This window comes from Plectropomus leopardus, chromosome 1 (assembly GCF_026936395.1).
Source record: "Plectropomus leopardus strain MGB_pleo_1.0 chromosome 1, ASM2693639v1, whole genome shotgun sequence".
NCBI lineage: Eukaryota > Metazoa > Chordata > Actinopteri > Perciformes > Serranidae > Plectropomus > Plectropomus leopardus.
In genome coordinates this window covers 13,153,727-13,174,741 of record NC_142176.1, presented here as the reverse complement: position 1 = coordinate 13,174,741, position 21,015 = coordinate 13,153,727, and the positions used below count along the sequence as shown (strand labels likewise).

The 21,015-nt window shown below is 39.3% G+C and overlaps 1 protein-coding gene across 2 annotated transcripts in view; it reads left to right on the top strand.

Annotated features, from left to right (window-relative positions):
* homer2 (homer scaffold protein 2) overlaps window positions 1-17,883 on the top strand; it is a 46,117-nt gene extending 28,234 nt beyond the window's left edge. For both annotated transcript variants that reach the window (XM_088075770.1, XM_042492357.2), the window contains exons 3-9: window positions 3,090-3,221; window positions 3,532-3,624; window positions 5,662-5,801; window positions 8,358-8,514; window positions 9,230-9,340; window positions 13,607-13,687; window positions 16,017-17,883. In XM_088075770.1, coding sequence (XP_087931896.1) covers window positions 3,090-3,221; window positions 3,532-3,624; window positions 5,662-5,801; window positions 8,358-8,514; window positions 9,230-9,340; window positions 13,607-13,687; window positions 16,017-16,205 — 903 coding nt within the window. In that variant the 3' untranslated portion in view covers window positions 16,206-17,883. The remainder of the gene's footprint in view (window positions 1-3,089; window positions 3,222-3,531; window positions 3,625-5,661; window positions 5,802-8,357; window positions 8,515-9,229; window positions 9,341-13,606; window positions 13,688-16,016) is intronic.
* Window positions 17,884-21,015: the final 3,132 nt, after the last annotated feature.

The following is a 21,015-nucleotide window of genomic DNA, read 5'->3' as shown; positions in this document are numbered from 1 at the left end:
TGATTAAACTGTCTTCTATTCTTTCTTAATTGTTGGGGTAATTTGCATGCGCTGTTTTTAAGTCCTCCTGTGTCTTGGTAGTGAGGCTGGTTCTTGTGTATATGCGCAGTGGTAAATTAAAGCTGATTGTGTTTGCATACACATCCAGCTGTTCATATATGGTTAGACATGTTCACATCTGCGGTGATGCAGTAAACACAAATCAGCGCAGGCTGGTCAGGCTGAAATAGTGTTGTAAGAATCTGTTGGGGTTTTTTTTTACTGTCACTGCCTCGTGCACTGGTTACAATTTTAGACTGCAGCAGATGTTTTCGAGCAGCTGATTTATTGCATAGCTGCAACAACAGGTGAACAAGCACTGTAGCAAATATGGGGACTGTAATATGACTACTTAGAGGTTAGTGGGTCAGCAGTCACTACTGCATAGTGTGTGTCTGTGTCAGTATTTTATTTATTCTTTATGTTTGTGAGTAAATATTTATTTCCTGTTGTGGAACAAAATGACGAAAAAATTAAAATGTTTTGCCTACACATTGATTATATACCTACCCCCACCCATGTCTTCCCACCACCTGGTTTCTGCCATGGACAGGAATAAAACTGAGTGGGGTGTAATGTATGGTGTTTCTCTGTTTATGATCCACAAAGCTTTATTTGCACTGCTGTATGTGACTGCATCTTTCAGTAAAAGATTTCAGGCAGTTGATCACTCAAGTTGCACAGTGTCATGAAAGTATGTAAGTCATTTTCTTGTGCAAAGATTGTGATGCAACAGTCATCTCTGCACTTAAAGTTTTTAGGTGGTTAAGCCTCCATTAGTAATTTGTCTTTCATTGAACTCTTCGTGATCATGAAGTTGTAGCAAATACCTGTTTGTGTGGTCATACCTTTTTCTGCCAATTCGACAGTTCTCACAGATCCTTAAAAAGTTTTAGGCATTAAATTAAATTTATTTAAAAATAAGGCCTTAATTAGCATTAAAATGTCTGAAATCAATCTTTTAAAAGTTTTGAAAACAATGAGACATAAAATGAATGATGTTATGAATCTTTTAAATAATTTATTGAATGCTTCTCACATTAACGTCACATATATCAGCAGAGAAGGGGAAAGTTTTCAGTTTTTGTTGTTTTGTTTTTTTTTTACATTTTAAATAGATCGACTGACTTTTTAAATGGATCAAAAGGTTCATGCTTTATTTTGCAGTAAACATTTGGGTAAAATTGTCCTTAATCCTGAGTGATATATTTTGGTTCATGTTTTTTTCATTACTTGTCTTTGTAAAATTAATCTTAATTTTAATTCTCATTGGTATTTAAATGTCTAAAAAATCTACCTTGCCTTAAGCTGTAGGAACCCTGAATTCAGACAAAACTTGGATATTCAACCCCAGAAGTCCTGAACAGAGGAACACTCCCACATCATGTGTTGATAGTGCCCCAGTAAATTAAGGTGGCACGTTATCGGCCTGACTCTGTACCTATTTCATGTGAAACCTGGCCGCAAGTATGGTATACACTCTAGTGAAACATAAAATATGCTGTAAAAATACATGTTAAAAATGACAAAATGACTGGCAGCAATGGCTGCCTAACAAAATCAGTAAAACAAAAGTAAAATATTGCAATTTAAACAAAGTGCAAAGATATAAATAAATTGTAATTTTTATTAAAGGTTTTGCAGAAAAACACATACATTTTACAGATTTTTCCTTAATTATTATGATCAGACACCCTCATTAGAGTCAATAAGTTATTTGACATATTTTCCCTGTATCATTATGATAAGACACCTTCAACAAAATGGTGAAATGCCTGTTAGGAACGGCTGCCAAACAAAAACTGTAAAACAATTTTAGTCAAATTGTGTAGGCTAATATATGGGCATATATGATGTGATTAAGCTGGTGGTTCTCCCACTATTTGCCATCCTGCATCATGAATTTTCATTTTTTAATTTCTTTGCTTTTAACATATAAAATATGTTCTCTTCTAATCGAGAGGATAGAGCATTGTTTTTTGAGTACCTCCAGAGATTGCCTTGTATACAATATAGCTTTGTACTGTAGATTGGCTCTCAAAAATGCATAGAATACAAACTGTATTAATGAAGTGGATCATCCATAGAAAGATTATTACAGGTTTACCCTGAATGAATGAAGCTACAATCGGGAATTGGCCTTGGTGGAATCAATAGGACTTAATTATGAATGCAGAGGCCGAACTCCTTTAAAGGAATATTTGATCCACAAAATGCCAACTTGTGTATCACTTACTCAGCCTGAAAAAAAAAACAAAACACAACTTCAAACTCTTGTTTTCTTGCATGCCTCAATGGTGAACAAAGAATCCAAAAACGCAAATGTTCTTGATGAATCAAAGTGATAGGAGGCTGCTACAACAGCAGAACTATATCAAAACATACATTCCCAAACTCTGACACAACTTGTGCAGTATAATCCAAGTTTCATTAATCCAGTTGTATCCACAGTACTTCCCAAACACAATCGCTAAAATTTAACTATTCCAAACACATAGACAGTCTCACCCAGGGACGAATGGTGCTCTGGGCAAGCTCATGCATTTAACTCTGCTCAGTGGGATTGACAAGCAGAGTTCAATGCACCATTCTTATGTGTGGAAATGTTTTAAATTATAAGGTTTTAGCAAAATGCATGCGTTTGGGAAGTCCTTAGCATACAAATGGACAAATGAGACTTAATTTGTGTTGTGTGAGAGTTTGTAAGTAGAGTTTTAGTTAAGGTTCTACTGTTGTTAAATGCAGTCCCCTTAATGTCAGACTAACATTTTTTCTGTTTTTGGATACTTTGTTCACCATGCGAAAAAACTTTCTTATTTTCCTCATGTATTCACCGTAATGTGGGAGACTTAATTGATATACAGAAAGTCATTTTGTGGGTGAAGTATTCTTTTATCATTTCTTGGCTGAAGGAGACAAACATTTTTTTCAAAACCAGTCTCAGTCAGATGGACCTAAGAACCATGCTGAGAGACTATATATCAGCACTGATTACCAGTATGACCTCCAACACGGCTAGAAAATTAATGAAAGCTGTTTTGTCCTTACAGGTGATCATTAACAGTACCATCACACCTAACATGACTTTCACCAAGACATCGCAGAAGTTTGGCCAGTGGGCGGACAGCAGGGCCAACACTGTGTTTGGACTGGGCTTTGCTTCAGAGCAGCACCTAGCCAAGGTGAGAGAAAACATTTCTGCAGCACCGCATGAAATCAAAAAAGCATCCAGTCCAGATGTGACTATTTATGCAATAGTCACTAAAACTGGAGTGTGATGGTGCACAATCTGTTATTAATTGAACATCAGATGGAAAAATGAAGCAATCTGAAAGGATTTAAAGGTATATCTGGTTTTTAAATCCTCACTATCACGAGATAATTGGCTCCATGATCTTCCAAAACATTTTAAGATGAGCCACACTGTGTATGACATTTAAGCTTGTATTACCTCTAATCGTCTGCTCTCTCACGTTTCCCTCATATTTCCAGTTTGCGGAGAAGTTCCAGGAGGTAAAAGAAGCCGCCAAGCTGGCAAGGGACAAATCTCAAGACAAGGCGGAGACAATGAGCAATCACTCTGAGGTAAATTATATCTCTCTGCTGTCTGAAATTCTGACTCAGTAACACCTCTGCTTTCCAATTGTCTCCCCTACAATCACTGTTGGCCTCCACAAAGAAAAAAGTATCAACATTGCATAGAAAATAAATCATGAAAACATTTTAATTTTGCTTGCTTTTCTTTTGTTTTTAAAGATGATTATATTCGAACAAAATAGCCATTTCTTCCCTAAAGAAATACACATGAAAAAGACACACCCACGGCCCTAGTATGGTAGAAATTTCACCCTTGTTCACAATTGGAAAAATAGAAAACAAAGAAATGCCTTCAAGTAAGCTATGATGTGGAGATATCTCGTTCAGCAAGCCTTGGTCAGAAGGAAAAGTGCATTACATTTGGAATAAAAAGACACCAAATATCTCATATCCCCAAGTCGCTTATGCCCATTGACTCACAATGCTTTTTCAATGATTAGAGCCCAGTTTACAGGTATGCAGATATTTTAAAAATAGATGTTTTCCTCTTTGTTTAATAAAAATCTGTCCACACCACCTTGATTTTACAAAATATCCCCGTCCAACTAAGAACACAAAACCAACCCTAAATGCTTGCCACTGTTAGCTGTCTCCCACATTTTCCCCTTATCACAAAGGTAGTAAAGCGTACAATGTTATACCTATTTTACTTGGTTTGGTTTCATCTCCATGTATTTCTGTCAAATATAGCAATGAAGGAGCTCTCTCAAACAAACAAGTGATGTTCTGGACATGCTTAAGTTCATTCCTCATCGACAACAATCCAACTCTGAAGAGTGTCCCATGATCTGCTGCTTCGACTGGTCATGATCTTAAACTGTTGTTTTTTTGTTTGCTTTTTCTGTCGAACTTTAAACCTAGGATGTTGCAGTGGAGCAACTACATACACTACAACTACAACTACATCTTGCGCAGCAGATGCCTACATTATCTGTAAAGTGGTGCAGCAATACTGACTTTAAGTGCAAAGAAGTCATTAGACCAAGCAGTGCTGACAAATTGTCACTAAGCTGCTAGTCCACCAGTATTGTTTCTAGTGTATGCTCATAAGACAAAGCAACAATGGGCATGCATGAATTGAGATTATGTCATTATTCCCATAATTGATACATTTCACATGTCAGCATATGGATAAATGAGAACCAGACTTTTAGAAAATCTGCAAAAAAAGAAAGCGTTAAAAACATCTCAGTTTCGGTGACCTAAAACTCTTTGAGTGTGGACGAGACCCCATAATGTAGTGGAAAATAACTATTTACAGAAATAGCTGTATACATGTAGAGAGGGCCTAAAGTGGACTAAGTTGCTACTGCTGCCACATATTTAAAGAAAGCATGGTGGCTGTGTTATACATTTAGTTCACTTTCCTTAATCAAACACCAACAGGTACAGATTCTGTTTCGAAATAGCTTCTGACGTAGTCGAGTATTCAGACGGTTAAGTTTAAATATTTATGGGAACACAGGCCTTTGAAGCTTGTGTTGAATATTATATTACAGCACAACAGAAATCAACAGTGTGAATCATTATGAAAGAAAGGTCAAAGGTTATCCTAAGCTACCACGGTTATTAAGATGACAAGGAAGCCTGTGAGAGTAATAAAACAATAAAAGTTTATCAGTTCATACAAATGACCTCGAACTGATAATTTGGTCAGCAAGTAAACAACATAACAGTAAACAGCATTGACTGGAGGTGGATCCAGTAGTCTGGCCTGCTCTCTGCCTACACTGACTCCAGATGGCAGAAATCATACTCCAGTCTGAGACACACAAAGCTGTTGGGCCATATGACATGATAAATGCTGGCATCAGTTTTTCACTCTCCCCTCCGCTGTCATAGCTGACGTGTCCGGGGTGTTTACAGTGTTTCACCAAAAGCAGCCCAGAGCCCTTTATCACAGTCATAGCAGGATTTATGAGACACATTTATAGATTGTTACCCATCAGACCTTTAGAGAGCTGCAGGTAGACTGAATCAAAACTTGCCCAGAACCATGACACGTCTCCCTCTGTGCCCTACCAGGAGTCTGGACGTGAGACACCCTCAACCACCCAGGCGTCCAGCATTAATGGGACAGATGATGAGAAAATCTCTCACGTTGGTCCGGAGGCTGCTGTGCTGAAGACAGAGAATGAGCGTCTCAAGAGTGCAGTAGAACAAAGGTAAGGTTTGCATTAATGGAAACCTTTAATTTGCTTGTAATGTGTTTCCCCCCTTTCATGACAAAATCATACACAACATCATCTTACAATACAGATAAAACTCACTTCAACACGCATTATATCATTTTAACTCACAGCAGCTCCTGATCATGTTCACACTGTTTTTTGCGTCTTCTAATTGTCTCTGCACCAAAGTGTGCTCAAATGTCCTCCCTCTTCATTTTATTGCTGCTAGGATGATATCATGTCCTCCAAGGGCTCAGAAATCATCTGATTTAATCTAAAGAGTGACGCTGCTCTACTCTACCTTTTGGTTATATGGCCTTTATAATCCAGATGCTTAGTCTATAAATCGGTAATTGCATGAAACACCAGATGTGGTTCCAGATGGGATTAAAATGACCCAAGGGTATCTGAGTCTACAAAAACCACAGTGAGTAAATTTAGCCAGAATTAGTAACAAAAAACACTCACATGTTTTATCCAGATGGAATGAAAGGCCTGAGGTAAAAAAAAAGGGACCAATTAGCAGATATTCCCTGGCAATACTTCAGACCTCACACACACAAGAAAATAGAAATTAGACATCTGCATGAGCAGTGTGTATAATGCCTGATTTCAGTTTTTCATTTTCCTAGAAAGTAACTAAATTTTTTAATTGTGAATTCTTAAGAAGGTTCATGGACAGGAAATGTAATTTGGTATTAATTATATAGTCTTTTAGTCAATACACAGCATGTAAATTTTTCATTTGTCAACAGTGAAGTATAAAATTCAATAACTATGGAGTTTCCAATGCTAAATGACAAATATATATATTTAACTGGTCAGTTGATATCTGATATGCTGTATGTCCTTATGCACATCCTGTATTTTCACTAATATGGGACCAAATTACTTACTATATGATATAATTATTTTGCACATGAATTAGCTTCTGTTTCAAAATAACTTCTGTTTCTGGTCTGGTCAGTTTAGTTGCATCTAAACAAAGAGTTTCTTATCTACTTTTATTTACTATGATGTGGTGGTCTATTATGAGTGATATCATATAACACTTCTTCCTCTAAACTTTAAGAGGAGGTGCATTGTTGCCAAAAATCCTCCTTTCTTCTTTGACAGCGACTATTCTTGTTTTTTTACCTAAAAAATATTTATGTTGGTTTACTTTGACCAGATCAATTCAAAAAATTCCTCTGAACAATTAACTAAACTCAAGTGACAATCCCTTATAATTAGTACCAAATTAGGAAGTTTCTTCCAGAAAACATCAGAAAATTATTATTATACATTTTTAATCTGTAGAATTGAGCTTTATCAAGGTGAGTTTAAAATGGCGATTCTAAACATTTGTTTCAACCCTGTGCATCAAGTTTTCATGTGTCATTAACCCTTTAGAACCTGGATCAATAATAATATTATATTTTAAATTGTCTTACATTAAAAAACAGTATCATAAAAATATTAAATCTTTTTTTTTTTTTTCATTTTCAACAATTTTTAGGTAATTTTCTTGTTTGTTTTTTACTTTTTGTTTTGCTTATTATCAGGTCCATTTTTTTGTAAGCTTTTACCATTTTTTTTTGTGCTAATATTTGGGCCATGTCTTGTTAAGTTGCGTGTTGCCCTCTTATTTTTTTTGAAAGAAATCAAACTGGGTTGTTATTGTTAAAGGCAGTTTGGTCCAGCATTGCTCCCTGTCTTTGTTGGCCCTTTTTCATGCCTTCAAAAGGCTTTGGGATTTTGTTCTGTGGAAATGTGTCACAGCAGTGAAACAGCCGAAGACTGCAGAATGCTGCGATGCAAGTCTGTCCGCATTTGATGGAGAGCAGCAAACTTCAAACCAGTCATGCATAAGAAAGGGAACAGCGATGCATACTAAATATACATCACAACCTCTCCAACTTTATTGATAAGACAGAAACACACACACTGTGGTTTGAAAAGATAACAAACTGTACATTCGTACGTACCAGGGCTACAGCTCATTAGACCTGAGAGACTTTTCCAGCTTATTTCTTTTTTTTTCCATCATCTAAATATCTTTTGGCAGTGTGATGTACATCACAGCTAATTAAATAGTCATGACGAGAAGGATTTTGTAGCATTATGTGCCATGTCAGTGGGCACAGGCCTCAGGCTTTTCAGCACTAACCTGTCAAAAATTGTCCTCCGTCAATAACTGAATCTCTCTCTCTGTCTCTCTCTCTCCCTCTCTCTTTCTCTCTCTGTCTCTCTCTCTCTCTGTCTGTCTCTCTCTGTCTGTCTCTCTGTCTCTCTCCCTCTCTCTTTCTCTCTCTGTCTGTCTCTCTCTCTCTCTCCCTCTCTGTCTGTCTGTCTTTCTCTCTCTCTCTCTGTCTCTCTCTGTCTGTCTCTCTGTCTCTCTCTCTGTCTTTCTCTCTCTCGCTGTCTCTCTCCCTCTCTCTCTCTGTCTGTCTGTCTCTCGCTCTCTCTCTCTGTCTGTCTGTCTGTCTGTCTGTCTCTCGCTCTCTCTCTCTGTCTGTCTGTTTGTCTGTCTCTCGCTCTCTCTCTGTCTCTCTCTCTCCTGTCTGACAGCAACACCAACGCCAAGAAGTGGGAAACCGAGCTGCAGACTTTAAGAGAAAATAATGCCAGGCTGGTGGACGCACTGCAGGAGTCCTCCGCCAATGTCGAGAGCTGGAAGAAACAACTTAGTGCCTGCAAGGAAGAGAGTGACACACTCAGGGAAAAGGTAATACAGTCAGGGAAGTCAAATAATGAAAACAAACCCATCAATCCTGCTGGCAGAAAATGTGACAGGTTAGAAAAACTTTTGCCTGTTTTGTAAAAGAAACAAAATTACAAACTCTCACTAAATGAGCAGAATCTCTACGCTAGTTAGATTAATATGTTACTTAAAATCTGTATAGTGGAGTGAGTGAATCCCTCAAAAAGTTTTTCACTATGAACGCGTCAAGTATTGCACATTTTGGTAGCTTTTGTGCTCCCTGCACCAGAGTCTCACTGTTAATAGAATTATTTTAGTTTCATAATCAATGTGGACTGTTACTGCAGCTGGGCTGCTGTTGCAGTGATACTCTGTTTGCAAGTTTTTTTATCTAATAGCTTGTCAGGTTTCAATACAATTATCACTAATAAGATACAGCATCACTATTTAGGATTCCACAAACACAAACTAGCAAATATGATGGGTAAATAAAAGGGAAATGTGCTCGATGAAGCTGTTGTTTTTTTGTATTGTGTCCTGTCTTTTTGTTGTTGCGTGATGTCTTGTGTGGTGTGATGTGTTTGTATGTTACTGTGAAGCAAGCAGCACTGTGTCCAAGACAAATTTCCCTTCAGGGACAAATGAAGTATAATCATCGTCTAATCATCTAAAAAAAACAGTCCTCATTGATTTACTTTTAACAATGAAAACTTGTTATTTTTCATAAATCCTTGTGCAGATTGCAGAACTTGAAGCTCAGTGTAATGAAGCCAATCAGGAGAAGCAGAAAAACGCCCAACTGTCTGTGCGAGTGCAGGAGCTGGAGACTGAGCTGCAGGACAAAGAGCAGGTGAGACCTCTGCAGTATTTTTTTTTCTTAAAAAAACAGGGCCACTGTTAAGAGTTTGGATGTCTGTAAGTTCGTAAAACAATGCTTTTTGATGGAGGGTGTTTTTTTTATGATTCACTTGGGTCCCCTTCATTCTTTCTTCATCAAATAAATCACTGTTTTTAATACAGTTTTTAACACCCCTCCCATCTCTTGAAGTTCCAGATCTACGCCGTCTTCCTCATTCCAACCTTTTAGTACATCTCTTCACTGTACACCAGCTCTTCTCTTCTTGCTCTTACTCAGTACCACTCTTCTCCCTCAGGAGGTGATTATACCTCAGCAGGAAATGATAGGTTTTGTTTTGGGATCTTGGGTTTTTGTATGGATCCGTCTTGTTATTTTCGCCTACCCAGCTAAACCCAGACCTGTCTACTGCCCAGTGTTTTTCTCTCAATTTCCTTTCAAATTATTTTCTGCGCTGCTTGTTTTCTTTTTTCAGCAATTTACTTGATATTTGTTCTTTTTTGGTACAGTTGGGCTCCACTGTGAAAGTAGTCCGACTGGGGGAATGTGAATTCATCCACTGACTTTGTCTGTACTCAGAGCAGCAGGGAATTTTGGCACAAATGCCATTAGCTGCATCGCCTTATGTCTACTGCATCAGTCATTCATAATCCAAACTAGCTGACCGTCAGCTCAGCAGAGCCTAATGGTGCTATTATTTCTAATGAGGATGAGCCCTGCGCAGCCACACAGTCTTTTGACCTTTGCTCATCACTAGTTAAATGCTGTTTCTGTCTGCAGACAAATGATTTAGGCTGACTTTTGGCTATCGCCTTTCCCCGTAGTGGCCGTGTCTCCCCATCAACGTCATGACAGGGAGACCCAATCAGCTGCATGTGAGGCAGAGGGAAAGATTAACAAAACAAGTTCAGAAGTCAGTTTATATTTCTGCTCCAACAGCAATATTTCTCTCTGTTCATAGTTGCCTTTAAAGCTACAGTTGATAACTTTTATAAAATAACTTAATTTGCTGGAACTGTCACTACATCCTCACAATTGTACACAACAGACGGAAAGTGGGGAAGCCATTGTCCTCCTCCTCCTCCTCATGTCAATCGCTGCATGTGAACTGCAGCCAAAGTGTCAAACTAGGTAGGACTGATAAATACAAAACAAGATTTTGTTATGCATTGCCTGTTTCCCTCCTCAAATGTTTCAGAAACATATTTTATTGTGCTGTTTATTTGTAAAATAAGAAAGTTTGTGATCTGGTTGCCACGTTGGATACAGGTAAGCAAAAAGGAAGCATCCCCACTGGTCAGGTCACAAACTCTTTCATTTTATAGCTAAACAGTACATAGAAATATGTTTTTGAAAATATTTGAGGCGATGCATAGGCAATACAGTAACAGAATCTTGATTCATTTTTGATCAGTCTTGAGTAGTTAAAGGAAAACAACCAATCAGAGCTGAGAAATCTGTAACGCAGCTGTCAGCCCCGCTAAATTCTAGCAAACACCATTTTAAGCAGTGGGAAGAGGAGGAGGAGAAACATGACTTTTTTCACACACTGTCTCTTATAATGCTCTGTGACAGTTTCAGCACATGACAAGAAGTTACTTTCATAGAAGTTACCAACTGTAACTTTTAAGTATGTAGTGGGTATCTGGCTATGTCCTTGTAGCTGTTTTCAAGTTTGAGCCCTAAAAAGTGACAAATAGACAAACTGCACAGCAAGTCAGTCTCTGTATATTCTCTGGTACTCTCTATATATGATGGCCGAGTCAATCAAATTTTATAAAATACTGAGAGTAAAGAGTCTGGCATAATTTCCCAAAGCCAAAGATGACATCTTCATCAGGGCTTCAACTTTTATTTTCATTATCTGTTCATCTGCAGAAGATTTCATTTATTAATTGTGTTGTATATAAAATGCAAAAAGTGAAAAAGCTATTTTTTTTGGTTTAAGTTTCTTTGAGCTAAAGTTGATGTCAATAAATGTCTGTCTTGTCTTAATTTGTGAGACCAGCGCAACAGTTGCTAAAAATGTGCAATAATGGAAAGACAAGGAAAGACAGCATATTCACATTTGAGAACCTTGATGCATCACAACTGAAATCTTTGCTCGAAAAATTACATGAAAGGTTCTATTATTGAGTTGCAGATCTATTTTCTGTCAATGGACTATTCTTTGAAGCACTAGTCTTTATGTTGCTTCTCATTCCTTAAATATGTCGTTGATTCATTTTTATGTTGATTGTCAAATCACGTAATTAACTGATTGTTTAGTTTGAATGAAACAATGTTTCAAAACAAAGACACCCATGGCTCTGCTTCATAAACAGCCCTATAAATTCCCTGAGGTAAACAGCCTGTCTGGGATATTCTAGTTTAGCACCTGGCTGCCTGAGTATTAATAGAACATATAAGTCTTTCCTTGGAGAGCAGTATATCTTACACAACAACAGGAAGGAAGCAGTTCAAAGAGCTGGAGCTGATTTTGAAATATTATAAGCAAAGAACTGTGTCCTTCGGGGGCTTCAGCGTCTCTACAGCGCTGTGTATCAGCCATGATGCTCCTCGCAGTGACCGTGGAGCCTGCAGAAGGAAGTGTCATTGTTTGCAGAGCACTGGCACAGCAGACGGCCCACAGAGGCTCATCTGCAGAGTGACTCAACCCCCCCACCCCCCTGCCGAGAAAGGCACACGCTTAACTCCTCCAATTAAAAACGTGCTTATGAATTATTAAGCATTCACTATGGTGTTGACCCCAGCGCTGGCCAGACACGAACCAACAGAACAAACCTGCTGCAGGTGTGTGTGTGTGTGTGTGTGTGTGTGTGTGTGTGTGTGTGTGTGTGTGTGTGTGTGTGTGTGAGTGTGTGTGTCTGCGTGCGTGCGTGCGTGCGTTTGTGTGTGTGTCTCAGAGCAGCAGAGGTGTGAAACTTTCAGAATGATAATAGATATTGAAGTGGAAAACAAACATGTAAGCACAAGGCAGACACAGAATCAAGGCTTTAGTATTCATAATCTGATTTTATTTCTCAACCCTTTTGCGTTGTTTTTCATTGTCCCTTAGCTGCTTTGTTTTGCCACCATATTTGTTTGGTGCAGCCTGAAATGTGTCTGTAGCACCGAGTATTGAAAAGTTGGTGCATGATTCATACTCTTTTTTTTTTTTTTTTTTTAACTTTAAATAACAAAGTTAACTTTGTATTTTAACAAGACAAAGTTCTTGTTCTTGTCACCTTTTCCAATTTGTTGAAACATTTCTTTAACATTTGATAAGTTTGGCTTCTTCTGTTTAATGACCTGTGATGTTCCTAAAGGAACAGTTTGTAAGATTTGGGGGATTTAGTGGTGTCTAGCAATGAGGGTTATAAATTGCATCCAGCTAAAACTTCTCCTTGCTGAAATTCCTTCAGTGTTCATTGTTCAGGATGTTTTTACCGGGAGCTAAATTATCCACAGAGGCTGCTTCTCCAAAACAAACAGACCAGGAGTTTGTAACCTCTAAAATACTGAATAAAGCACTTTCATGTTACAAAACAGTGTTTCTCCTAATCTGTTTGGCACATTACAGACGAGCTCATCCAGCACCTGTGTCTGTGTCCACTGTTTTTCTGAACCAGATGTTCAGGAGGTTTTTACAGGGAGACAAATAATTTATAGAGGTCTCCTGCACCCCAAAACAAAGGGACACAGTGTCACAAGTGGTCAAAACACTGAATAAAGCAGTTTCATGAATTTAAAAAAAAAAAATCTTTGTTTTTGTGATACTATCACAGTCGAGGGGCTCATAACTACAGTGGTCTACTGTATGGTAGTGAAAAATAGTGATCTCCGTAGACAAGGGCCCACTCCCTTTGTAGATATAAATGGGTCACTCTAAAGTAATGAAAACACAATGTTTCTTATTTTCAGGTGATTATATACTAAAGAAAAGACACCAATTCTATTCCATTTTTGCCAATATAGCCCTTAAATTCTACACACTGGACCTTTAACAGATCAATATAGAAAGAATCAATTTTGGGGCGCCTGGCGGCTCAGTGGATAGAGCGGGCGCCCCATGTACAGAGGCTGTGTCCTCGCTGCAGCAGCTGTGGGTTCAATTCTGGCCTCGGCCTTTTGCTGCATGTCACCCCCTCTCTCTCCCCCTTTCATGCTACACTGTCCTGTCGAATAAAGGCATTAGAAAGCCCAAAAAATAATCTTTATTAAAAAAGAAGAAGAAGAATCAACTTTTGATTAACTGTTTTTTGTTTCTGTATTTCCCAGGAACTGGAGAATTTGAGGAAGCAGGCAGAGATAATCCCTCAGCTCATGGCAGAGTGCGAGAGCATCACCACTAAACTGCAGGTATGTTCAAATCACTCAGGAATCCCACAAACCCCCACAGTTCTCTCAGGTGTGATTTACAGCGGAGTGTAAAAGCTCGAGCTCACAGCACACGTGATAACCAGTGTCAGTCACGGCGAGGTAACACACAGGCTCTGAGGCGAAAGCAGTGCTCTCAGACGGAGGTAAAGAATGAGAGCTCCCATTCACCACTCTGCCTGAGGGCTGGTGACACAACATTCCTGTCACGTGTCTCACTAACGCACATTGTGGTTACTGTGTCTATTAATAAATGTCCATCCCCAGTACATCACTGAGTGGAACATTACCTCTTCGAAAAGGTTTCCTCTTTGAAACAGAGATACTACATCTCTGTCATGGCTTATTAGCTTCCTCACGTTGCAGATTCAATCTGTTTTGCCGACTACAAAAAACAGCTGAAGTTGTTTGAAAGCTTTAAATTCCGTAGGGGTGTGTGTGTGTGTGTGAGTTTTTGGGTATGAGAATCAACTGTTGTCAGAAACCCTACAGATTCCCACCCATCACCTCCTGTCTTGTTGTAACAAAGAGCACCTGTTCCTCAAGTCTGGTGCCTCATTGAGTAATATCAAACTTTCTGTAAAACCAGAAGTGCCAGGCGGAGAATGACTGTATGCCCCGATAGCGCCAAGTCTGACATGAGCTGCATTGATAGTGACGCTCATGTCGCCTTCGTTCTGACTGACTCAGAGCTGGAGTTTATCATCCAAGCTGTCATGCATGTGCTGCCTCTCAAGCCGGGGCAGGGAGGAGAATAAAACCAACAGCGGCATGCCTGAAGTTCTTGTGCTTCACAAAGCTCGACCGCCTGGTTTTGTTTCTGCAACAGCCAACTGGATGAATGACAGTGACAACAGAACGGCTGCAGTGGGAGTTTATCTAACCAGATACCCAAACTGAGGAGCAGCACAGACAATGGGATTTCTCAAATACCTCCCTCTATCCACAAGACCCAACAGGAAAACTCAGCCACACTTCATTCAGATAAAAATTAATGGGGGAATTAAAACTGTTATTTATTTATTTATTTTTTTTGCTGTCACTTCTTTTTAAATAATGAATCAACTTGCTTTCACCTCTGTGCTTTTGGTCCTGGCTCCTCTCTATTTAAAGATGACACCCCGCGTGGAGATCAGGTTTCAGGTGTCAGCTGGAAGATACAGTCATGCAGCCGCAACACCCATTTAGCACTCCTATTTTAAACCCCTCCCTTCAATGGTATCTTTGGCATTAATGTGTCACTCGTGTCGCCTGCTAGTCTGAAAGACTCGCCATACCCCCCGATCCTCTTCCAATCCAAATTAACTTTCCTAAATGTAAAGCTTGGTTTTCTGTCTGGATGATAAATAGGGATTTTTTTCTGTCTCACAGCATTTTTGGCAAAGGTTCCCCAGAACTCAGTGTAAAGGAGTGAAATGCTGAAGGGCCAGTTTTACAGCTTATATCTCATTTCTGACAGTAGCTGTGAGAGTCTCTGTCTTTGGTTTGGCACCTCTGCCAAGATAAAAACAAAACAACATACCTGCACTGCTACATCAAATCCTCTGACATTCCTCTTTGAGGTTCAGTGTGTAGGATTTAGGAGGATATATTGGAAAATCACCTAATAAGTGTGTTTTTGTGTCTTTAATGTAGAATCACCTGAAAATAAGAGTAGTGTTTTCATTACCTTAGACTGAGCTGCTAATATCTTCATAGGAAGGGGGTCCTTGTTTATAGAGATCACCATGTTTCTACAGTAGCCCAGAACAGACAAACCCAACACTGACTCTAGATGAGGCCATTTGCCTTTTCATGTCAGCCGCCATAATTTGAAGCCTCTCTCCAATGACATTGGAAAACCTTTTTTTTATATAAAATTGCTTTATTAAGTGTTTTTATCAGTTCATATTCAACTGTCCAACGCTCCTGAAAGCTGTAGCCCTCGCTCTCGACTGTCTGCTCGTTTCTGCTACCTTGCAGGAAATATCTGGTGTAAGGTCACCATTAATTTGCTTATTTACTGTCTGTTTATGAAAACACGTTAGTTTCGCCTACGCAGTTCTTACTTGGTTCATGTTTACGAACTGTATGATTGTCCTGCCATTGTGAAAATAAATGCAGTGATTTTGCTTGATTAACCAAAATTTTGTCAATCATATAATAGGCCATATTTAGTGCAGAGTCCTGTTTACAATCTGTCTGAGGGCCACAATTGGCCCCCGGTCCTGACTTTGGACATGACCACTTTAAGATGTTAATTTGATTTCCCTGCATCCAGGATCTGCTGTAATGTAACCCATGTTTTCTTTTTCCTAATATCTGTCCACAGACTGCTGAGACGAAGAACAAGGACCTGGAGGGGCGGATAGAGGGTCTTCAGCTGGACATAGACGACAGTCAGCAGAAGCAGCTCCACATGAAGGGGGAGCTGAAGAAGTTCATGGATATGCTAGATGGAAAGATAGACGAGCTGCACGAGTTCAGGCAGGGGCTCTCCAAGCTAGGTGTTGATAACTGAGTGAGGTGGCACTGAGCTGAAAGGGTCAAAAGTCAGGTACGAAGGATTCACTACAGTATGTCTTCAGGGCAGAAACTATGTGGCACCTACTCCCCCAAAGTGATGTCCACTCAGACTCTATCAGCTTTGGCTTCTAATAAACACTACCATGTGAGAAAGAGATGTTTTGGGAGAGGGAGAGAGAGACTGGCAGGAGAGGGCCAGCGTGCTCCACCAAATGGCTCTGTGTTGTGCGCTGGCATTCAGAAACTAAATCAAGAGTCACACTTTGAGCTTACTTATCCGTTTCTGTGGGGGGAAACGGCTTTAAAAAGCTGGTGGTGGGTTCTTAGATTCTGTCTTTTTTTCTGAAGGCTGCAGCACTTCTTCGCAGGCAGTCTGAACTTAGAGTAGGAGAGGGGACTTAAAAGGGCTAAGACGAATAACACACAAACACAATGCTGTTTAGCATCACTCAAGTAATAATTGGTGTTAATCCTTGTGGCCCCCTCAGAGAATTAGAGATGAAATCTTTCTACAGACTGTCCTCGCTGTTGCCTCTTGTCTATCTCAGGTGTGTTAGAAGACAGTTTGTACTCATTAGATTATATGCACATACAAGACAAACGGCCGTGACACAAAGTGCCTCCAGGTGAGACTAAATCTACCTGGCAAGGAGAACTGGCCAAGTGATGACCATCACCATAATAATAACTTGATTTTTTTTTTGTGAGAAAACCTGATGAAAAAACATCTTTGCTAATAACATAAGAGAAGAAGGAAGGTGATCCCATTGTGAGGATGTAACTGGATGTTGATGTGGTGATAAACTCAAAGGACTAAACAGGTGTTTGCACAAAAACTAGTCTGAGGAGGGACCCCAGCAGGAAGTCATCAACTCTCTCTGTAAACACTCGTTTTGATTATATTTGCATTAAGAAGGAAAGCGCTCTTGTCCTTTAGAAACATCAGTAACAATAATAATAGGAACCCCATTTTCCCATGAGTGTACTGTAGTGTTCAGAGGACTTTGTGTGTGCAATAGTATTGTCGTCCACACGTAGAACAAAGACATCTCCGAGGCTGTTGATGTGCTTCCGACACACAGTTTTTGTTATGGTGGTGGTTATTTTTGGGTGAGGGGACTTGGTGCTGCTCGATGGGTGAATAATGTGAAAGTGTACTTCACTGAAAACATTTAGATGGCATGGGCCTTTTCACTTCAAACCCTGTCAGATTCTTTTGTTTTACATATTTATTTATTTTGGTGCCTCTCTGCAACTCGTGTTTCTAGAACATACCAAGTAAATCAACCTAATGTCTCTAATAGATGTACAATAATATATAAAATATACCAAACTGTCATGAGGTTTTATAATCAAGGCTTTTTTGCAAGATGGTGTCGCAGCTGCTTTTTTGGGGAAGTCCATCTTGAAACATTTGAAATCAAAGGCATATGTTGTAGTGGCATATTTACTGGGTGATACTATAATGTTATATTTTTTCATCACTGTTTTGATTGATGAAGGGACATATTTGCTTCTTTCTCTGTTTAAACTTTACTGTTAATACATCACCTGAACCTGGAACACAAAGTATGATCCTTCCTTTTGAACCAATGCCTCTTGTGCACTTTTGTGACTCCTGTTCAATATTGTACAATAGAACTGACAATTGTTAAAATTTAGTTTAATTACAACGCCTGAGTTCAGTGTCTTCTTTTCAGCTCGAGCAATCAGTTACTTTTTGGTGAGAGCTCAACAAATACCCTTTTCCACAAGCATGAAACTGGTTTAATTTTGAACTTTTCAGAGCAGAGGTGGAACCAAGTCATTGTCTTTGCACTTAAGTCCCTAGTCAAGACTTGCAAGTCCTAAATTTTAAATTTGAGGCCTAAACAAGTCATAATGAGCTCTTCAACAAATGTAATTGCAGGTCACAAACATAGTAATAATTATTAAATTTACAAAAATTGTTAATGCTTTCTAAAATTTGGACTTAACTGTTCAATCATATTTGTTCAAAGCTGTTGCATCTCTGTCTGAAGTTTTGGAACCACATGTTATGCATACTGCCATTCGTTTTTTGTTTAACCACCTCGTTTTTATATGTGAGATTAATTTCTATTTTTTTTTCTCAGCTGGTTCTCATGTGGTGCTAAAGTGGTGAAAAAGGGGTAAGAGAGGAGAGGGGAGGTTTCCCTAATCTCCACTTAGTTGTAAATCAGTGTTGTGGGTTCTGTGTGGGAAACTAAGATAGTGTTAAAGCTTACAAATACGCGGACATTATTTTAAAGTCTGGAGGCTTTATTTTCCTGGATGAGAAACTAAGAGAAGGAGGTGGAATGATCCTACAGCGCCAGAGCTGCAGGAGTACAGAAGCTCCGCCACCGCACATCTTTTTCTCTGATGTTGATTTACATAGCACTAAATATAGCTGTAATCCTAACAGAGACACACATAGCCAGAGCAAAAGAAGTGGATATAATCACCGTCACTGACACGTATCTGTGTCTCTGTGAAACAGACAGGAGCTTGTTTGAGGGGCGGAAAAACCCTTAAATTCAACATGATCACAGCTCTGAGGAAATAACTGCAGGGGTGGATCAGGGGACATGTTGCCTTGGCAACTTAATCCCACACTCTCCTTTATTTTTGTGAATAACAGTGAATGATTGACAACAAGAAGAAAAATGCAGCCTTCCAACATTTAATTTTTTAATTACACGAGAATCGGTCATCCTTCTCAGCGAATGAGTGTTTGTTTTTCTCCTCCTCAGAGATCAGCTGTTTGGATCAGGTACATTGGGGTGAGAGATTAATCAATATGCAGACTAAGAACCAATTTAAGGCTTAAATGGTTATTTAATTTATCGATTAAGTCAGTTGATGGAAAATTAACGGCTGTAGGACTGCAGGTAATGGTTATTTTTTACAGTGAATTCATTTTGATTTTTTTTTTCTTCAATGTTTAATTGAATTTCAGTAAAAATAGACGGATGATTGATTGAGTTGATTACACAATCCTGCTTCAGCTTTCTCTGCAACAGCCCTCCACCTAAAGGCACAGTGACGCCCAAAAACGTAAATAAATAAAATTTAAAATTGTAATTAAATTAAAGGGTGAGAGAGGAAAAAAAGTATTAAAAAGTTACATGGTTTGATTGATATTTTGCTGTAAAATTTGCACTGGAAATTTTTTTTTCAAAAATTATTAATGACTCAATCTTTAAGTCTATAAAATGTTTTGAAAAAAAAATACTTCTGAGCATAATATGGTGTATTTGCTGAAATTGCTTCTTTTATCTGACCAAAAGAGCAGAATCCAAATTATATATAAATATCTAATTTACAATGATATATAAAAGAGAAAAGATTTTTACAACTGAAAGCCGGAGCCATGGTTTTGGTTTGACTTGACTTAAACAACTAATTATTGAATTAGTTGACAATTAATTCTAATGAGATTTTCTGGTTCCAGCTTCATCAGCTGAATCACTGACGCTGTGTTACGAATAGCACACTTTCTCTTTACTTTCAGTATCTTCTGCAGCTGCTTACCTGTAGTTGTATTTATTAAAAGGCTTGAGGAGCTGCTGATGTTGGCCTGGATGAAAATAAAACCAGCCAAGTCCCGCAGTTTCATTTCGGAACGGAATCAAGAGCGACAACATCTCATTCGCGGTTTATGGTGAGAAAATCCCGCTCTTGGTGCACAATTTAATGCGAAGTCTTGGAAGACTTTACATTGCCCACCTGTTGGAAAAGCACATGGCTGCCTCTGTCATATCCCAGCTAAAAGACGGTCTCAGCAAAATCGACTAATGCCACCTAACAGGATAATTCAAGGTCTGGTGTTACCAGTTCACCTTGTACAAGCGTCTGACATGGCCCCTGAAGTTGTGTGACATTGCTTCAACAATAGCGCAGAGGATGGACTCGAAAGCCAACAGCTACATCCACAAATAGCTGGGCCGTCCTAGATGGTTCTCCAACACTGCACTGTTTGCAAGAAATGCCCTGAAGCCTCCACTGAAGTCCATAACCCTGAAGCTTATGTTCGACCTGAGAGACTCACCTGACCTTTCTGTCTAAAACACCAAAACCCAAGTTTGTACAGGACAAAAGTGGAATATTTCCTGAAGTCCAATCGGGATCACGGCTCCAATCTGAGGAAGGCTCTCAAAGACTGAAGAGGCAGAGCAAGGGAGCTTCTGGCTCCATCTCCAAAGAAAGGACAAGGCGTGGGGAAAGCAAGAATCCTAGAGTTGGCTGCAGGGGGCGGTAGGGAGATGTCCCTGCCGCTGCTTCACCACCTCGTGATGTTTGGGGATTAAAGGAGAGAAACATCAGTGAAGGGTGGCTCCCAGCTCGTGACCCTGCAGCCAACATAATGACACCATTAGAGGTGCGTCAGGCAGCAATGCCCAGTAGTTGGACCCATCACATTTAATCTAGATTGTTTGGTGTGCACTGAGTGTTGCTGATATCAGCCATATAGATGTCTGCCTCTCATAAATATAATAAAACTTAAATGGCACTCAGCTTGTGGTGCTTAAAGCACCAAAAAAATAAATCTGAAAAACTCAAGAGCAATGTCTCTTTACAGAAATCGTGACCTGATTACTCAAGATAATCCACACACTATGTTGTCAGCAGCTTCATCATGGAACTATTTTCTTTCTCCAGATCTCCAACTGCCAACTGTATCACCGTGCAGAAAGACGACTACATCAACTCATGGACGAGAGGCTTGTACTCATGACAGCGTGAGTTGTAAACATTGATGGCGTCCTCCTCGGCTGAGCTGTGATGTTCTCTAGTTCAGTGGT